General features: G+C 44.1%; 1 protein-coding gene across 3 annotated transcripts in view; it reads left to right on the top strand.

The window, feature by feature from the left end:
• LOC118701491 (CBP80/20-dependent translation initiation factor-like) overlaps nt 1-15,246 on the top strand; it is a 442,809-nt gene extending 427,563 nt beyond the window's left edge. For all 3 annotated transcript variants that reach the window (XM_036406131.2, XM_036406130.2, XM_036406129.2), the window contains 2 exons: nt 11,183-11,236; nt 13,036-15,246. In XM_036406131.2, the coding sequence (XP_036262024.1) occupies nt 11,183-11,236; nt 13,036-13,251 (270 nt within the window). In that variant the 3' untranslated portion in view covers nt 13,252-15,246. The remainder of the gene's footprint in view (nt 1-11,182; nt 11,237-13,035) is intronic.
• Nucleotides 15,247-15,449: the final 203 nt, after the last annotated feature.

Here is a 15,449-nt window from a genome sequence, read left to right as displayed (position 1 = left end):
GTTTTTCACTTTGCTTCTTCTGTAACTTCATTTTTGCTAATTGCTGTGCAGGCGTGAGATACTTTGGTTTAGTACTCAGTTCAACTAACTGCTGAGCAGGCAACGTATACACAGGTTTAACATAGTCTTTTGGAGATAAATACTGAGAAACAGTCTTAGCCTGCCGTTTGATTCTCACGATAGCAAACCCTGGGGGAACCTCCACAGCAGCTGCAGCAGCCTCCTCAGGGGGAGATTCATTGACAGGCTCAGCCTCATCTTCCTCCTGTTTCTCTACTTCATTTTCTTGCTCTAATTCCTGCTCCTCCAATTCCTCCCCTCTATCTTGTTCTGCTTTCCATTCCTTCAATGCCTCATACAACAGTCTCTAGGTAGAAGCCAAATCGACAACCGTCTTATCCCCCTTAGATATCACTTTCCATAGTCTCTTCCCAACCTTTTTCCATGCCCGGACACTGAAGGCAGTATCGACATCAGCTTCAAAGTCCTGTGATTTACATCATATCAGTAAGCTACGAAGACCATAATAAGAAGTTTGAACATTTTTTCTTTTCAGTAAAGTTTTACACATGGACAAAACAGCCTTTTCCTCATTTGATAAATTATTTCCCATTATTTTTCCCAATCGCTCACCTTGAATCAGACGTCTGAATTAGGTCCGGACCTCCGCAGCGTCCTTGCTGCCTTCACTCATTTTTAGGGTACCCTTCAACTTTTTTCTCTCTTTTTCTCATTTTTTCCCCCCTTTCTTTACCGTCTACTTGCAATCACGGCAGACGGCCACCAGATGTCGGTATAGAGCACAACAGCACAAAGTACCACGACTCCATCAGAAGGGTGCAAGAGAGATTTATTACAGCAACATGTTGCTTTTATACTTTTTCAAGATATTTACATTCACTCAACATACACATTCACTGTCCATTGGTTATAAGAAAGAAACAAAGTTCTCAGTAGATGATCAAGGAGCCACGTCATTCTGTGAGCCAGCTAGAGTCTGTATCTTTTAACTTTCTCTCCTTCATCACATCTCCGTGGCAACAACCTTGGTGTCTTCCTCAGGAGAGATACGGGGCTTTCCTTATCATCAGGAAGCCTTTGCTGGCTCACAAGAACAGCACAGAATGTCCTTTCTACATCTGCCCCCACCTGTCCCAAGGGCATTAGGGTACACTGTGCATCAGTATCAAGTAATGCTTCATATTTTTGTGGGTCTGATGTGCCAGGCCATCAGATCCACACTGTCCAAAGGACCCGGTTTTCCCGTGCTCCTTCCTGGCTAGAGGCAGGGTCCCTCTAGCCCTGGTTAATATTTCTTTCCTGGGCATACATACTAGAGGTACCTTCAAGGGTGTCTGACAGATCATACCCGGTAGCTCGGTCATGGGAGGCGAGGCTGAGGCTACCTTCACTTTAGTAGAACTCCCTCTATTAGTGTTTCCCTCCTTGAGTTGATGCACCCGTGCTGCCAGGACAAAAGTGGGTTTCCCATCCCACCTTCCCATGTCTTCCTCATGGTTTCGCAGGAAGAACCACAGGTCAGCTTGTCAGGTGTACCCTCTCTCTAGCTGGGGGACGTTGGGCTCTGACTTTGGGGCCTGTGACTTGCACTGGTGCCATATGGGAACTGTTCCTCCTCACCTCCTCCTTCATCTCCCTCATCTCCTCTTGGAGGCTCTTAATTACAGCAGAGACATGAGCCTGCATTGGGCCACTGATCATACTCTTGTAATTTCTAAGCTTGTTGGCAACAGAACCCACTGTCTCTTGGTTGGTATCGGCATTAATTGTTGCAATGAAGGTGGTGTATTGAGATGACCCTAGATTTTCCAGACTCCACACCATTTGCTCTGTGCACCTGACCTTGTTGGGGTCATTATCATGCTATCCATCCCTCCCAAAGAGTACCTCCAATACCGCCACTTCTCTCAGCTGTTGGATCCCTTCCTCAAGGGTCTTTCAGCGCATTCTATGATGGTGCTCCTGCATTCTCTCTCTGTGGACAAACCTCTCTCTGACACTCATTAAAAGCCTCTCCCAGAGGGAAAGTGACTCCGGTTCCTTTACGAATACCTGATTCACACCTGAGTCCTGGGTCAAAGGTGCCAAATTCCTTGCCTCACCAGCATCCAGTTGCACGCCTGTACCCATAAGGTCCCAGACCCGAAGTAACCAGGTTGTATAAGCCTCACATCCCTGTCGTACAATGTCTTTGTGAAGATTACGGAGACTTTCTTATGTCAGGGACTCAGCAATAATCGCAACCTCTGGCTCCCCTGCAGGTTGTGGGGGCCCTCCTTTCTTATCCTTATCTGGGTGCTCCAATTTCATCTTAGACTTCCTCGTTTCCACAGGGGTGACTGCTGGTGGCTGTGACTGCCCTTGCAGTTCAGCTGGAACCTGGACGGCTGTAACATTTGTGGGTTCCACTGCTGCTCCATTAGGCTCTCCCTCTTCGAGGCAGGGGAAGGGTTTCTCACCAACTGGGGAAATGTACTCCTTCAGCATCTGGCCCATCTCACGTATCTCCTTCACCAGAACTCCCACCTAATCTGGGTGGTTCATTTCTGAGGTAGGCTGTGGGGCAGGGTCAGACAGTGGGGCAGCATCCCTAGTCTCTGGGGCAGTGTCAAGCTCTGTGGCAGCCTCCCTAGTTTCTGGGGCAGCATCCCTATTCTCTGGGGTAGATATCAGGCTGGTTATCCAAGTCAATCTTCCCTTATCTCTGAATGCTATATAGGATAGGCATATCAGAAACACCAGCCACTGTATGATATCATTAACATTTAGAGAAGAGTTGAACCCTTCAAAAACTGGTGGGTCTGAAGGGTTGGGAGAAAATTTCCCCCAGTGTCATTTCCTCACAGTAAGTACCATTATTAAAGTAACCCCAAAAATATACAGTTAGTGTATGATGCTCTAAATCCATGTGCCCGCCTTCCAGAGGAAGTTAAAAATCCATTAATTCCTCACCTTATTGACCCATAGTTATAGTAATTGCATGGCAACCCGAACATCTGGGAATGATTGGCATCTGACTCCAAGGCTTCGGAATGCTGAACACTGCTTTATTAAAACTATACTATATTACATTACAACTCTATTAAAGAGAGCTACTATCCTATACTATATCATACTTACTTCTAACTACTAAAGAATACTAAAGAAAACTCGTGACTCTCTGCCCAAGAGTCAGGACACAGCTTTTTGCAATTGGCCAAGGAAACAAAACAATCCTCAGCAGAATCCAATTATCAAAGTTCTTCAGGTAAATAATCTTCCAACACATTCCACATGTGCAAAACAACAGGAACAGCAAATGAGATAAGAATTGTTTTTTCTTTCTCTGAGGTTCCTCGCTGTGATTCCCAGGAAATATCCTTGGGAAATTGTGCCTTGCTTTTCTCTGTGAAGAGAAATGCAGCCACACATAGTGCCAACTGAATAACAGTCACAGTTGCCTTGGTCATAGGGCCCATATTTAGATAAGGAGCTGCAAATGGGAAAAATATAGCCACAACCATGTGCCAACTGAACCAGGGTAGGCCAGACCACGTGGTGCTGCCAAACAAGGCTTTTATATTCAGCTCACAAAAATTAGGTTACCCAGTAACTGTTATTCTTTTTTCACCTGTTCCTCTCAATGCCCTCAGGCCCCACATTGGGCACCAAGATCTGTCCTGTTTTAAAGGACAGGTGTCTGCCAAGGAAGGTGGGAACCTCCCTTGGAATAGAAAATTTGACCCCCTTCCCTCTGAATTATTATAACTTAGAAATTACAGGGCTTTCAGGCAAAGATATAGGAAAAGGAATAACAGCTCTTTACATGTATATATATATATATATATGTATATAAATATATATGTATAACAAGACAAACAAACAACAGCAGCAACACAATTGGCTCTTTTTTCCCTAGCTACTTTCCAGTTGTTGGGGAGCTGGTAAAAAAATAGGCATTTATTTGTAAAGGAAAGGAAACATGAAAAAATAAGAGTGGAAAAGAGACATAAGGTTGAGAATTTGAACTGTGATTTCAACTAAAGGATGTGACTTTGAACCATGTTTAGTTATGCTGAGAAAATTTTATATGGGCAGCTTTAATCACTCCACTTTTCCAAAGTTTGCCTTTCCCTAATGAGTTTCAGATACTAAGGAAGCCAGTTTTCCTGAGTTTTCTCCTTTTTCTCAGTGTTTAATGCATGCACTCATCTTGTTCATCCCAAGCTGATGAGATGGAAGTGGCTCTATGTGAAAAACACGTTCACTCTCCTGTGAAAATTTAAAAAGTTTTAATAAAGGACAATAGGAGACAAAAGACAGTAAAGTAAAGATTATGGCTGGGTATGTCTTGGCACTCAGCCAAGAGCACATCTTCCCCTTTGGGGATACCCCTTAAATACTTTTTCCATTACATCAGCCCATTGCACATTCATAGACTGTTATGCATATCCTATTTTTTCCATAAACTAGTACGCATATTCCAGGAACTATTTTACATGGCCCCTCATTGGGTCTGCTTTTTTAGAGCATGCATGTTTCTTGGCTGTGGTTTTGGCTCCTTCTCTTTATCACTTTCAGTCTGGGCCTTGGTCCGTACTTTCTTCAGATGGCAAATGCTGATAGTTGGCATATCAATAGCAGGGTCCTCATTACATATTCACTGGATGTTATCCCAACTAAACAGACAGTTCACTTATAACTATATCAGCTACCACTACTACGATGTCTAAGTTTTTGTTAATAGCAGAAATAAAAGCAAAGTTATTTTAACATTATACATATAGCGTTCATCTTAATATTTGCAAAAAGCCAACAATATAATATACATTTATGACATGTAGCTTCAAGTGTTGCCACCACTTGTAATTTTATCAGCTACCTCATGGTACAGTGTTTTTCATAACTCTCCCTCTCACTTTGTTGGCTGATTAAGAATCTCAGTATGTGGAAGAGCAGCAGACAGCTATAGAAGCTGAGCTGGGTAGTGCCACCGACCTTTTGGCCCTGATACAGTGGAAGCTGTGGTAAAAATAAACTCAAGGCAAGAACAGAAGTGAAGACATCATGTCTGGTCACTCTGACCGCTCTGACAAGGGAAGATGCAACAAGGACATTGCTGGTGAAAGAATGAAAGAAGGAGCGGCTAGGATCTCAGCAGCCAGCATGCTGGGGCTTATGGCTTCTTCTTCCCCCTGCCCAATGGTTGCAGGAGAATCGCAACAGTGGTAGAATCTTGGCCGAGCCGGCCATGGCCAAGGACTGCTCCTGGGGCCCAGCAGACCCAGCTCGGCCCCATACTGGTGGCTGGGGAAGGGTTTAGTAGCAGCAAGGTGTTAGCAATTGCAGCCACAGCCCTGCCTGGCCTCGGCCCTGTGGCCTCCCTTCCCCCCCTGCCTGGCACCTGATGGGGAGGGGCCCGGCTGGTGCCCCATGGCAGGGGCTGCCTGGCCCAGCCTGTTACCTCTTTGCTGACCGGAAAAGGAAGTGAAATTTCACGGGATTTTTCGGTTTTTTACATGGGTATTCACAGAGGTGTATCAGCTTCCTCTTTGCACCACTTCTGTGAGTGCCTCCCATGAAAACCACCACACACAGTTACTGATGATGTAGTCTCATAATGTGAATTCACTGACTTTTTATAACAAGCATTGTCCATAAGATATTATTGAAAGTTACACATATGCATTACTTTAGTTATTCGCATTTTGTTCATGGTACTGTTTGTGGATGTGACAGCCTGGTCAGAGAGCGAGAAAACTAGATAAGTTTTCCCAAAATTAGCCTGAGAGACTTTAGGGAGTTGAAGATAAACCATGATAGCTTATTACCATAAACAACCTGCAGGTGCTGTTTTTTCCTACTCTCTGTTTTCTTGTTTTTCTCAAAGATTGTTTATAAAAAGGGTGTCTTGTTAATTAGCCAATCAGGGGAAATGTATTAACTAAATGACCAATCAAGTGCACCTGGATCAGAAGAGTGTATAAAAAGGAAGCAGACCAAATTAAATGGCTTGTTATGCCAATCAACCTTCTGGTGAATGTGTGTCATTTCTTACTCAACAGTGACAACCACTGACTATTTAGCTAAGGATAGATAACAAAGCTGGCTGCTTTACAAACTTTAATATATCTTTGTGTAGCTATCTGCAAGACATGTTGTGGTATTCACATTCTCTGAACAGAGAGAGACATCATTCTCTCTCCCAGGATTTTTCCTGGGGAAGGCAGTGAAAAGCTCACAGAAGAGAAAACAACTCTTATCTCTTTGGCACATGTGGAATGTGTTATGGAGATTGTTTACTGAAAGTGATTTGTTAATTGGATTCTGGTGATGGTTGTTTGGATTGATTGGCCAATTGGATCAAAGCTGTGTCTTGACTGTCTGGAGACAGTCACGGGTTTTTCTTTAGTATCTCTTTAGTATAGTATCTTTTTAATATAGTATTAGTGTAATATAACCTAGCTTATTAAAGCAATTGCTCAGCCTTCTGAATCATGGAGTCAGAGCACATTATCCCCTACATTGGGGTCACCCTGAATCGATAACATGTATCATTTTAAGAAACTTTCCTAACTGTATTATTGTGAGGCTTGTTTGTAGAATATGTTAGGGAGACTCTTCCAGTTAAAGCCTGGGCTCTGGCCAAGCTCTGGCCCTACCTGGTCAGGAAGTATGCCAACAAACCCAGCGGTTTTCTGCACCAAAACTGTACTCAGGTCACTTTGACTTGCCAATTTGGACTTATAACAGCTGGACCCCCTTTTGAAGTGACCTTGGAGACCTTACCCGGGAATAGTTCTCCAGGTCCTCACTGTGAAACGAGGCTTGCCAGCTGCTGCACTCTGGGTGATGGTACAGTATTTAGGGAATTGATGATGTATTGTTTTAAATCACCATCCTATCTCTCGTGTGCTACTAATTATGGATATTATCTGACTTATTTCTGCTTAGTGTAAGTTTATTGTATTGTATTGTTTTCTTTTATGTTGCCTTCATGTTCATAACAAGAGACACATGTTGTTGAAAACACAAAGAGGGGGAATATGGCTCCTTAAGAATGTTTAGATAATGCAATATTGACACTAAAAATTTTGAAAGCAAATCATCAAATTTGATCCCTGGCAGAGTGATACCATTTTGAAGATTTGCATGTGCAGAACCAATTTCTAAAAGTTTCTACGTAAAGATCCCTGATTGAATGTACACTGGCAAGGCATAGCTGATTTACTAACCTAGGGAGAAGGTATGCATGTGTTTTATCACCAAAAGGTTCAAAGTAGTTCTCTGCTCGTCTGGACAAACATCGATCGTCTCCAAGAAAATGAGGCCCAGAGAGAAGAAAAATTACCTAATTACCAGCCAACCCTTGTGGCCAAGGCAGGAGCAGGGGTAGGACTGCTAGGACATGGCTGTGTCTGGAGCCTTATGGAGGCAGCCTGCCAAAAGAGGCCTTGTGTCCTACTGCACTCACCATCATGGTATTGTGTTCCTATTGACCTTTTTCAGTTATTCCCTGTTCCATGCTTCCAGAAAGCCATTCAGTAATGTCACAGTCAATATTTCCATCTAATGGACTTCCTCCTGCCTAAACAGCATGGGTCCTGAGCTCCAACCATATGAACTTGTCTTGGTTTGAAAAGACAGGTGTCTGCTAAGGAAGGCAGGAGCTGCACCTGAAATGGAAAATGTAAACTCCCTCTCTCTGAATTATTATAATCTTGAAATTAAGGGGGTCTCAGGCAAAGATATGGGGATAGGAATAACAGTTCTTTATTAGTGAAACAATAAAAATAAAACAAAAATGCAGTAATACAAAACAACACTGACAGAGTCAGAATACAACCTGACACCCTGTTGGTCAGGTTGTTGGTAGCAGTCCCATTAAATGGTGGCTGCAGTCCTTCTGGAGTGACAGATGTGGTTCTGTTGAAGCAGTGATCCTGTAGAAGGGTGGAGTTTTCCTCTGAAGGTCTGGTGGTAGTGTAGATGGGCCTGGTCTTCCTCTGGGAATCCAGTGGAAAAGGCTGACTGTGGTGTTGCAAACCTCAGATTATATCCAGGTAGGAATGCTTGGCTCCTCCCTCTGTGCAGAGCATCTCACAATGGAATAATGTAACTTTATCAGTCATGCAGTGAGACTCAATGGACCATTAACAGAAGATATCTCCCCAGAGGGAGGATTGGTTGTGGAAGACATAAAGAAAAACTGCCCCACCTGGTCTTAACAGCTGGCCCAATTAACAGAAGATAACTGCCCCACCTCTAACAGATGGCAATAGAATACACAACCCCACCCTAAGACAGAACTTTAGAACAGTAGTCATTTATTTCCACTTCCTAGGAGGCCTTGGATATTATCCTTTTGTTCTCCTATACTGCGAGTCTCTTTATCAGTGACATGATTGCATTTGATATGTCTTTATTGATTGTGATCTGTATTCTATGTATCTTATCCTGTATCTAGCAAATGACCAGTAATAGTCTTAATAAGATAATGGCCTTACAAGTGCAAACTCTTTTAACATCAAAGTACACAAACTCTTTCCATAAAAAACAAAAAAGGGGGAGATGTGAAAGAGCAGACAGCTATAGAAGCTGAGCTGGGTAGTGCCACCAACCTTTTGGCCCTGATACAATGGAAGTCGTGGGAGAGATAAACTCAAGGCAAGAACAGAAGTGAAGACATCATGTCTGGTCACTCTGACCACTCTGACGCTGACCGCTCTCACGAGGGAAGATGTAACAAGGACATTGCTGGTGAAAGAATGTAACAAGGACGTTACTGGTGCAATAATGATAAACAAGAAGATTGTGATGCTACGGAACAGGGGCAAAGGGGTCTGGATGGAAAGTTTTGTACAAAATGTAGTGACGTATAAATTTTGGTGATCTAGTGTAATAAAATGGCTTTGCTTGCAGAGCATGGTCCGTGTCTCTCAATTCCTCTGTCAGTATTTTATCTACTAGAACAATTGTGTTTTTAGCAAAATACCTGAAACAGGATCTTTGTGTGTGTAACAAAGTTATAAAGGTAAAAACAGTGGAAAATAGGTATTTCTGATCCCTTTTTCAGGGTCCCCGCTAATGGTTTCAAGGTTCGTGGGGTGAGATGCTTAGCTCCTATGCTTTGCCATTGTCAGGAAGAGGCATTGACCCTCACTGTACACCCTTGTGCTTGTTTGCAAGTAATCCAGTGTGAGAAATGAACTCCACACAAATACCTTGAGAGAGATTTCAGGTCAGTGTTAAAATTTATAGAAAGATTACAATGAATGCAATGATACAGAAAAACTGGCTTAAAAACACAAAGTCAGAGTACAACCTGGCACCCTGTTGGTCAGGGTGGTGATTGCAGTCTGATTAAGTGGTGGTTGCAGTGCTGTTGAAGTGATGGTCGCAGTCTTGCCAAATGCAGTGGTCCTGTGGAAGGTCTGGTCCTCCAGTGGAAATTCGGGTCCTCTGGAGCTGTCCAGTGGTGGTGGTGTCCAGTCCTCAAACCCCCAGATTATATACCCTCAAATCCAGGGAGGAATGCTTAGTACCTCCCCCAGGGCAGGGAGTTTTGCAATGGAATGATGTAATCCTGTGAGTCATAGGATATTTTGGGGAGTCTTTGATGGGCATTGCAGCTGGCTGCTGAGCCATTATGGCCCATTAGCAGAGATGGTGCCTTCAGGATGGGTGTAACTGTGTTGGTGATCCCCTGGAGCGAGTTATCACTGCTGGGTCATTTGTGAAGATAAAGAAACACTACCCCATCTGGCAGGGTTTGCCTCATCCAGATTGTAGCCTGAGGGATTGGGTGTGCCCTGGGCAGCTACTGTGAACAACCAATCATTAACAGTTTATCAGAAATTATGTAGATGTCCCTAGAATACAGTTTGGTTGCACCCGTATTGGCACCCTTTTTCCTGTGACTATGACAACCCTGAGCCTGAACCACTAGGTGAGCATCTTCCTTCGCCATCCCATGCCATGCCCAACCCCAACAACATTTCAGGTCTCTATTGAAAGTTGCTTGTGCTTACAAGCTCATGTTTATAACGCAAAGTTAATGGACAGCAGAGTAGGATTGGAGTCACTACACTTAAGACACCATAGTTTTGTTGGCACTCATTGCATTTGCATCACTATAGAATCTGTCTAGGGGGAGCCGTGTTACAGTGTATTGGATGTAATGCTTTGCCATCTGGTAATTTTGTGTCTAAGTGGCCCCACAGGGATGAAAAGGTTCAGTGAGGGGGGAATGCCTCTGGGGCAGAGTGCTTCCCTTCCAAATAACAAATGCTGTTGTCTGATGGCTGCATTTAGTCACTGTGTATGTGAAACTAGTGTGTTTTCTCATTGCCTGTTGTGGAATTAAAAAAGCTATGTAACGTAATGTATTGGGTCTGACGGAGGTAAAGTTCACAGCGCTGTGCTTTGCACTGGTAGCTGGACGAGTGTTGATAACCAGTGTTTTGGCTACTGCTGAGCAATGCTGTCCCTCTGACATTCCTTCTCCCATCAAAGGGGGTGGGAGTGGGCAAGATCCTGGGAGGGGACACAACCAGGCCAGCTGACCCAAATTAGCCAAAGGGATATTACAAACCATATGACATCAACTCAGATATATAAGCTAAGGGAGAGAGGAGGAAGGGGGAGCATTCATGAGTTTTCAGTGTTTGCCTTCTGGAGGAACTGTTATGCATGCCGAAGTAGAGACTGACTTTTTTTCCTCTTTAGCTCTTGCACGCACAGATCTCCACTCATTTCTTTCTTTTACTGTAAGAAAACTGCCTTATCTTACCCTGCTGGTTGTTCTCCATCTTATTCTCTCCCCTGTCCCAGTGGGAAAGGGAGTGATAGAGCAACTGAGTGGGCACCTGGCACCCAGCCAAGGTCAACCCACTACACCTAAATAATTTGATTTTGAAAGCTGTTAATCTAAAGTCTACATTCTGTCCTGCTTGCTTGCTCTCAGCAGTGGGTAGGCTGGTGATACCCTTTACCCTGCATTTTGTCACTGTTTATCTTAATTTTTTGTGTTGATTATATCTTTCCTCCTTCCTTTTCTGATTTTATGTCCTTTCCTCCTGGAACTGGCAAAAGTCAAGCTGGATGAAGAGATGAAAGGAAGGTTGTAAGAGAGGAAGAGGAGGTCATGCATTTCTCACCACCTCTCTCTTCTCTTTTGCAGTTGTTACAATCTCAGGATGTGAAGGAAGATGCTGTGCTTTGCTGCTCCATGGAGGTAGGGAAGCACCTGCACCACCTGCCCCAGTCCTCACTGCTCTGCTGCTTCTGTCTTTGGCCACATACATGTCAAGCAGCTATTAGATGTTTCCAAACCCAAACAGCTGTGTTGCCCCTTTGCATTATGGAATCACCAAATGGTTTGGGTTGGAAGGTTGGAAAGGACCTTTAAAGAGCATCTAATCCAACCCCCTACCATGGGCAGGGACATCTTCAAATAGATCAGATTGCTCAGAGTTCTGTCCAACCTGACCTTAAAACCTGAACCTCTTTCCAGGAATAGCTCGTCCACAGCTTCTCTGGGCAACCTGTGCCAGTGCCTCACCACCTTCACAGGAAATAATTTTTTCCCAATATCTAATCTAAACCTGCCCTCTGTCAACTTGAAGCCATTGCCCCTTGTCCTATCTCTACATGCCCTTGTTCAAAGTCCCTCTCCAGCTCTCCTGTATCCCCTTTAGATAATGGAAAGTGCTCTAAGGTCTCCCTGGTGCTTTCTCTTCTCCAGGCTGAACAACCTCAACTCTCTCAGCCTGTCCTCTTAGGAGAGGTGCTCCAGTCCTCTGACCACTTTTGTGGCATCCTCTGGACCTTCTTTAACAAGACCATGTCTTTCCTGTCCTGAGGACCTCAGAGCTGGACGCAGTACTCCAGTTGGGGTCTCATGAGAGCGGAGTAGATAAAAGACACTACTGTGAGATAAGAGATGGCCCTTGAGATTCTATCACTGGACTTGTGATACATGTACATGGATGCAAAAGGTTTGGTAGCCAGAGTCCCATCACAAAATTATGTCATCCTGGTTCCTTCGAATCTCACCCTGCACTTATTTTTTAAGCACAAAAACACCTGTATTGGAGAAAAAACTGCCCCATGGGTCACACGGACAAGTTTGTTTAGCTCAGCAGAAGATTTGCAGGAAAATGCTGGCATAAATATAGAAGAGTTTCATTAGTATCTTTTTTGGGAATTGATTTGCCTGTGAGGATGGATGCTTTCCTTGCAGAGAGTGATTGAAATTATAGCCCAAATGGTTGAAATTCAGCAAAGTGACAAGCAACTGAGGAGAAGGGTTTGAATTTTTAAGGTGAGGACTTTGAGGAACTCTGCATTCAAGAACCACTAATCTTCCATGATGGTGGACTCACTGCCGTCCAGTCCCAGCTTGGACCTTCTCTGTGGAACCACCTAAGGCTTATGCTGCTCCATGGAGGCTCTCCAAGGAGTAATTGTTTAAGAAAAACCTCTTGGCTGTCCTCAGTGAAGTAGCATGACAGGTATTAATGCAGATCTTGTCAGGGCGGGATTTGTTATGCATACAGTAGGGCTCTGCTGATTACAATTAATGACTGGGAGTTACTGTGAGCTGTGAATCAGCAAGTAAATGAAGGGCCAGGTAGAAGGCAAGAAAAACACATCACAGCCTGCAATTTGTTTTGACAATAGCATGATTTTTAGGTGGGATTATTTTTTTTTTCAAAAGCAATCTTCCTTTTATATCAGCAGTAGCTGGACCATTTGCTTCTCTAGCAGCCCAGCACAAATGCTTTTCAAAACCTTGCCCTTCATGCTCTTGGAGCTTGCTGACACGTGGATTTGGTTTTCAAAAGTCACAATACCTTATAACCTTGCCTGGTGGCTCTGCCACACCAAGCAGGGAAGAATTGGAGGGATGGAGCATGTTTGTAAAAGCCAGTGGAGTGTCTGAATATTATAGAATGATAGAATCATAGAATGTCTCAGCTTGGGACACACAAGGATCAATAAGCCATGGTTGACCCCTTCTTCTCCTGACAGCTGCAGAGCAGCGGCCGGCTACTGGAGGAGCAGCTGCCCGAGATGATGACAGAGCTGCTGGCGATAGCACGTGACAAGATGCTGTGTCCCTCTGAGTCCATGCTGACACGGTCCCTGCTGCTGGAAGTCATTGAGCTGCATGCCAACAACTGGAACCCCCTGATGCCCACCATCACTCAGTACTACAACAAGACCATCCAAAAACTGACAGCCTGAGGGGCAGGACAAGGTGGGGTGGGAAGGAACAGGAAGAAGACATGCACCTTGACGGGATCTGGCAAAAGCTTTTCTGATTTAAATTCCCCAGAAGAGCAACCCCCAGCATGCTTGAGAATACATTCATGGGATGGCGATGGAGAAGTATGTTTCTTTTTCAGCTGCGTCAGGTTTCTTTTTCTGAACTCATTGCTCAAGAAGCAGCAACATGCCCACCAGGTTATTGTTTGACTTTCAAAAGAAGACAGAGAATTTGGAAAAGAAAAAACCCAAACAACTAATCCAAGTGGGGGCTATTATTGTTTTTATGCTGTCCTCCTGCCTTGCCCTGGCCAAGTGGCAGGAAACAGCAGGCAGCAGATGTCTTGGGAGGACAAAGCTAGATACACACTATACCAGACACTCATAAGTGATGGCTTTTGTCCAGAGGGTCTTGTGCTAGGTTCCCATCCTGTCTTTGACTTTCTGTGTGCCCCTCCACTTACTTGCCACCCCTTCGAAAGTGGATTGGAGAGCGGGATGACTTTCTTATTTGCACTGGGGGTTTTTTTTCTTTATTATTTGTGATTTCTTCTTATTTTATTGTATCATTGAATGAACAATTGCAAGCAGCTCAGAGATGAGGAAAGCAACGCCTTCCCAAAAGCTTACTAATGGTTTATGTAAGGATTCTGAAGCAGGACTATTTTAAAGGAGCCCAAATGCCACTGCAGAAGTAACATAGCCATCATCAGCTTGCCAGTAATCTTCTCGATGGATTGAGAATCATGTCCTCTGAGCTGGGAGCTCTAAGAAACAGGGAATTCTGTGGCCCTTGCTTTTCAAGTCACCATTATCCCTCAGCCACTATAACCCTTTTTTTAATGTAATAATTTTTTTTCTATTGAAGGAATGCTTTATTGTAGTTACTGTCATAGCTAAAATTATACATTTTAATCCAGGCCTGTTACAGTCGGGCCTTATAACATACAGGGCAAGGGAGAAATGGAAGTTAATGTTCTTCTTTGGTGACTGGTAAAGAGAAGACAAGCAATGCATGGAAAAAAGGAGGAAAAAAGAAGAGGGGAAAAATAGAAAAAGCCAAAAATAGAGGTTTTGAGCCTGGCTTCTAACTAGCTGAATTTGCTGTCCAGTGTTTCCAGGTGTGCAGTGTACAAGAGCAACTCTGTCCCATGGTTGGTGTAAGTGGCACCACATCATTGAGGGATGGGTGGCATATTCCAGGGGGAGAGTTTGCCCAGGGGTCCCCAGGTTGCTCCAGGATACCCGGGTTGCTCTGTGATAGAGCATCCCAAAGGAAAAGGCAGCTGCTGGAAGGTGAAAGCAAGATGCCTCCTGGACGAAGAAATGCCCAGAGAGTAAGGAGGCTGGTACGCAGAAATGCCATGCTGTTGCATCCCTCCCCGAATGATGAAGATGACTTGGTGGTCTCCTTATTTGTCGTCTACTGACACTGCTTATTAAAACACAGAATCACAGAATTAACTAGGTTGAAAAAGATCTCCAAGGTCATCAAGTCCAACCTATGACCTAACACTACCTTGTCAACTAGACCATGGCACTAAGTGCCACATCCAGTCTTTTCTTAAACACCTCCAGGGACAGTGACCCCACCACCTTCCTGGGCAGCCCATTCTAACACCCAAACACCCTTTCTGTGAAGAACTTCTTCCTAATGTCCAACTTAAACCTACCCTGGTACAGCTTAGGTTGTGATGCTGTGGTTCAGTATTATTTGAATTTTCATCTGGTTGTCTGCGATTGTGGTTTTTATTCTGCACGTGGAGTATCAGTAGAAACAAACAGGAGCTTCAGCTTTTCTGTGTACTCAGCAGCAAAATGATTGCTGGGTGCACTGGACTTGTCTAGAAAATTTATTTTCTGCTTTGTGGATTCAAGCCCAGGAGATTTGCATGGTGATGGCACCCTGTGTTGGGTCAGCTTCATTAGTAGCAATGGTGCTTGATAGAATTATGAGCAGCTGAACTTGATTAAGATGGTTGCAGTGGGTTTATTCTGGCTGGATGCCAGGCACCCACCAAGCTACTCTCTCACTCCCCTCTATAGCAGGGCAGGAAAGAGAAAATATAATGACAGGTTCATGAGCTGAGATAAGGACAGGGAGAGATCACTCGTCGAATACTGTCATGGGTAAAACAGGCTCAAATTAGAAATATTAATTGAATTTATTCCTAACA

This window comes from Molothrus ater, chromosome W, assembly GCF_012460135.2.
Source record: "Molothrus ater isolate BHLD 08-10-18 breed brown headed cowbird chromosome W, BPBGC_Mater_1.1, whole genome shotgun sequence".
NCBI classification, from domain to species: domain Eukaryota; kingdom Metazoa; phylum Chordata; class Aves; order Passeriformes; family Icteridae; genus Molothrus; species Molothrus ater.
The sequence above is the reverse complement of the archived record's forward strand: the minus strand, read 5'-3'. Positions and strand labels throughout refer to the sequence as shown.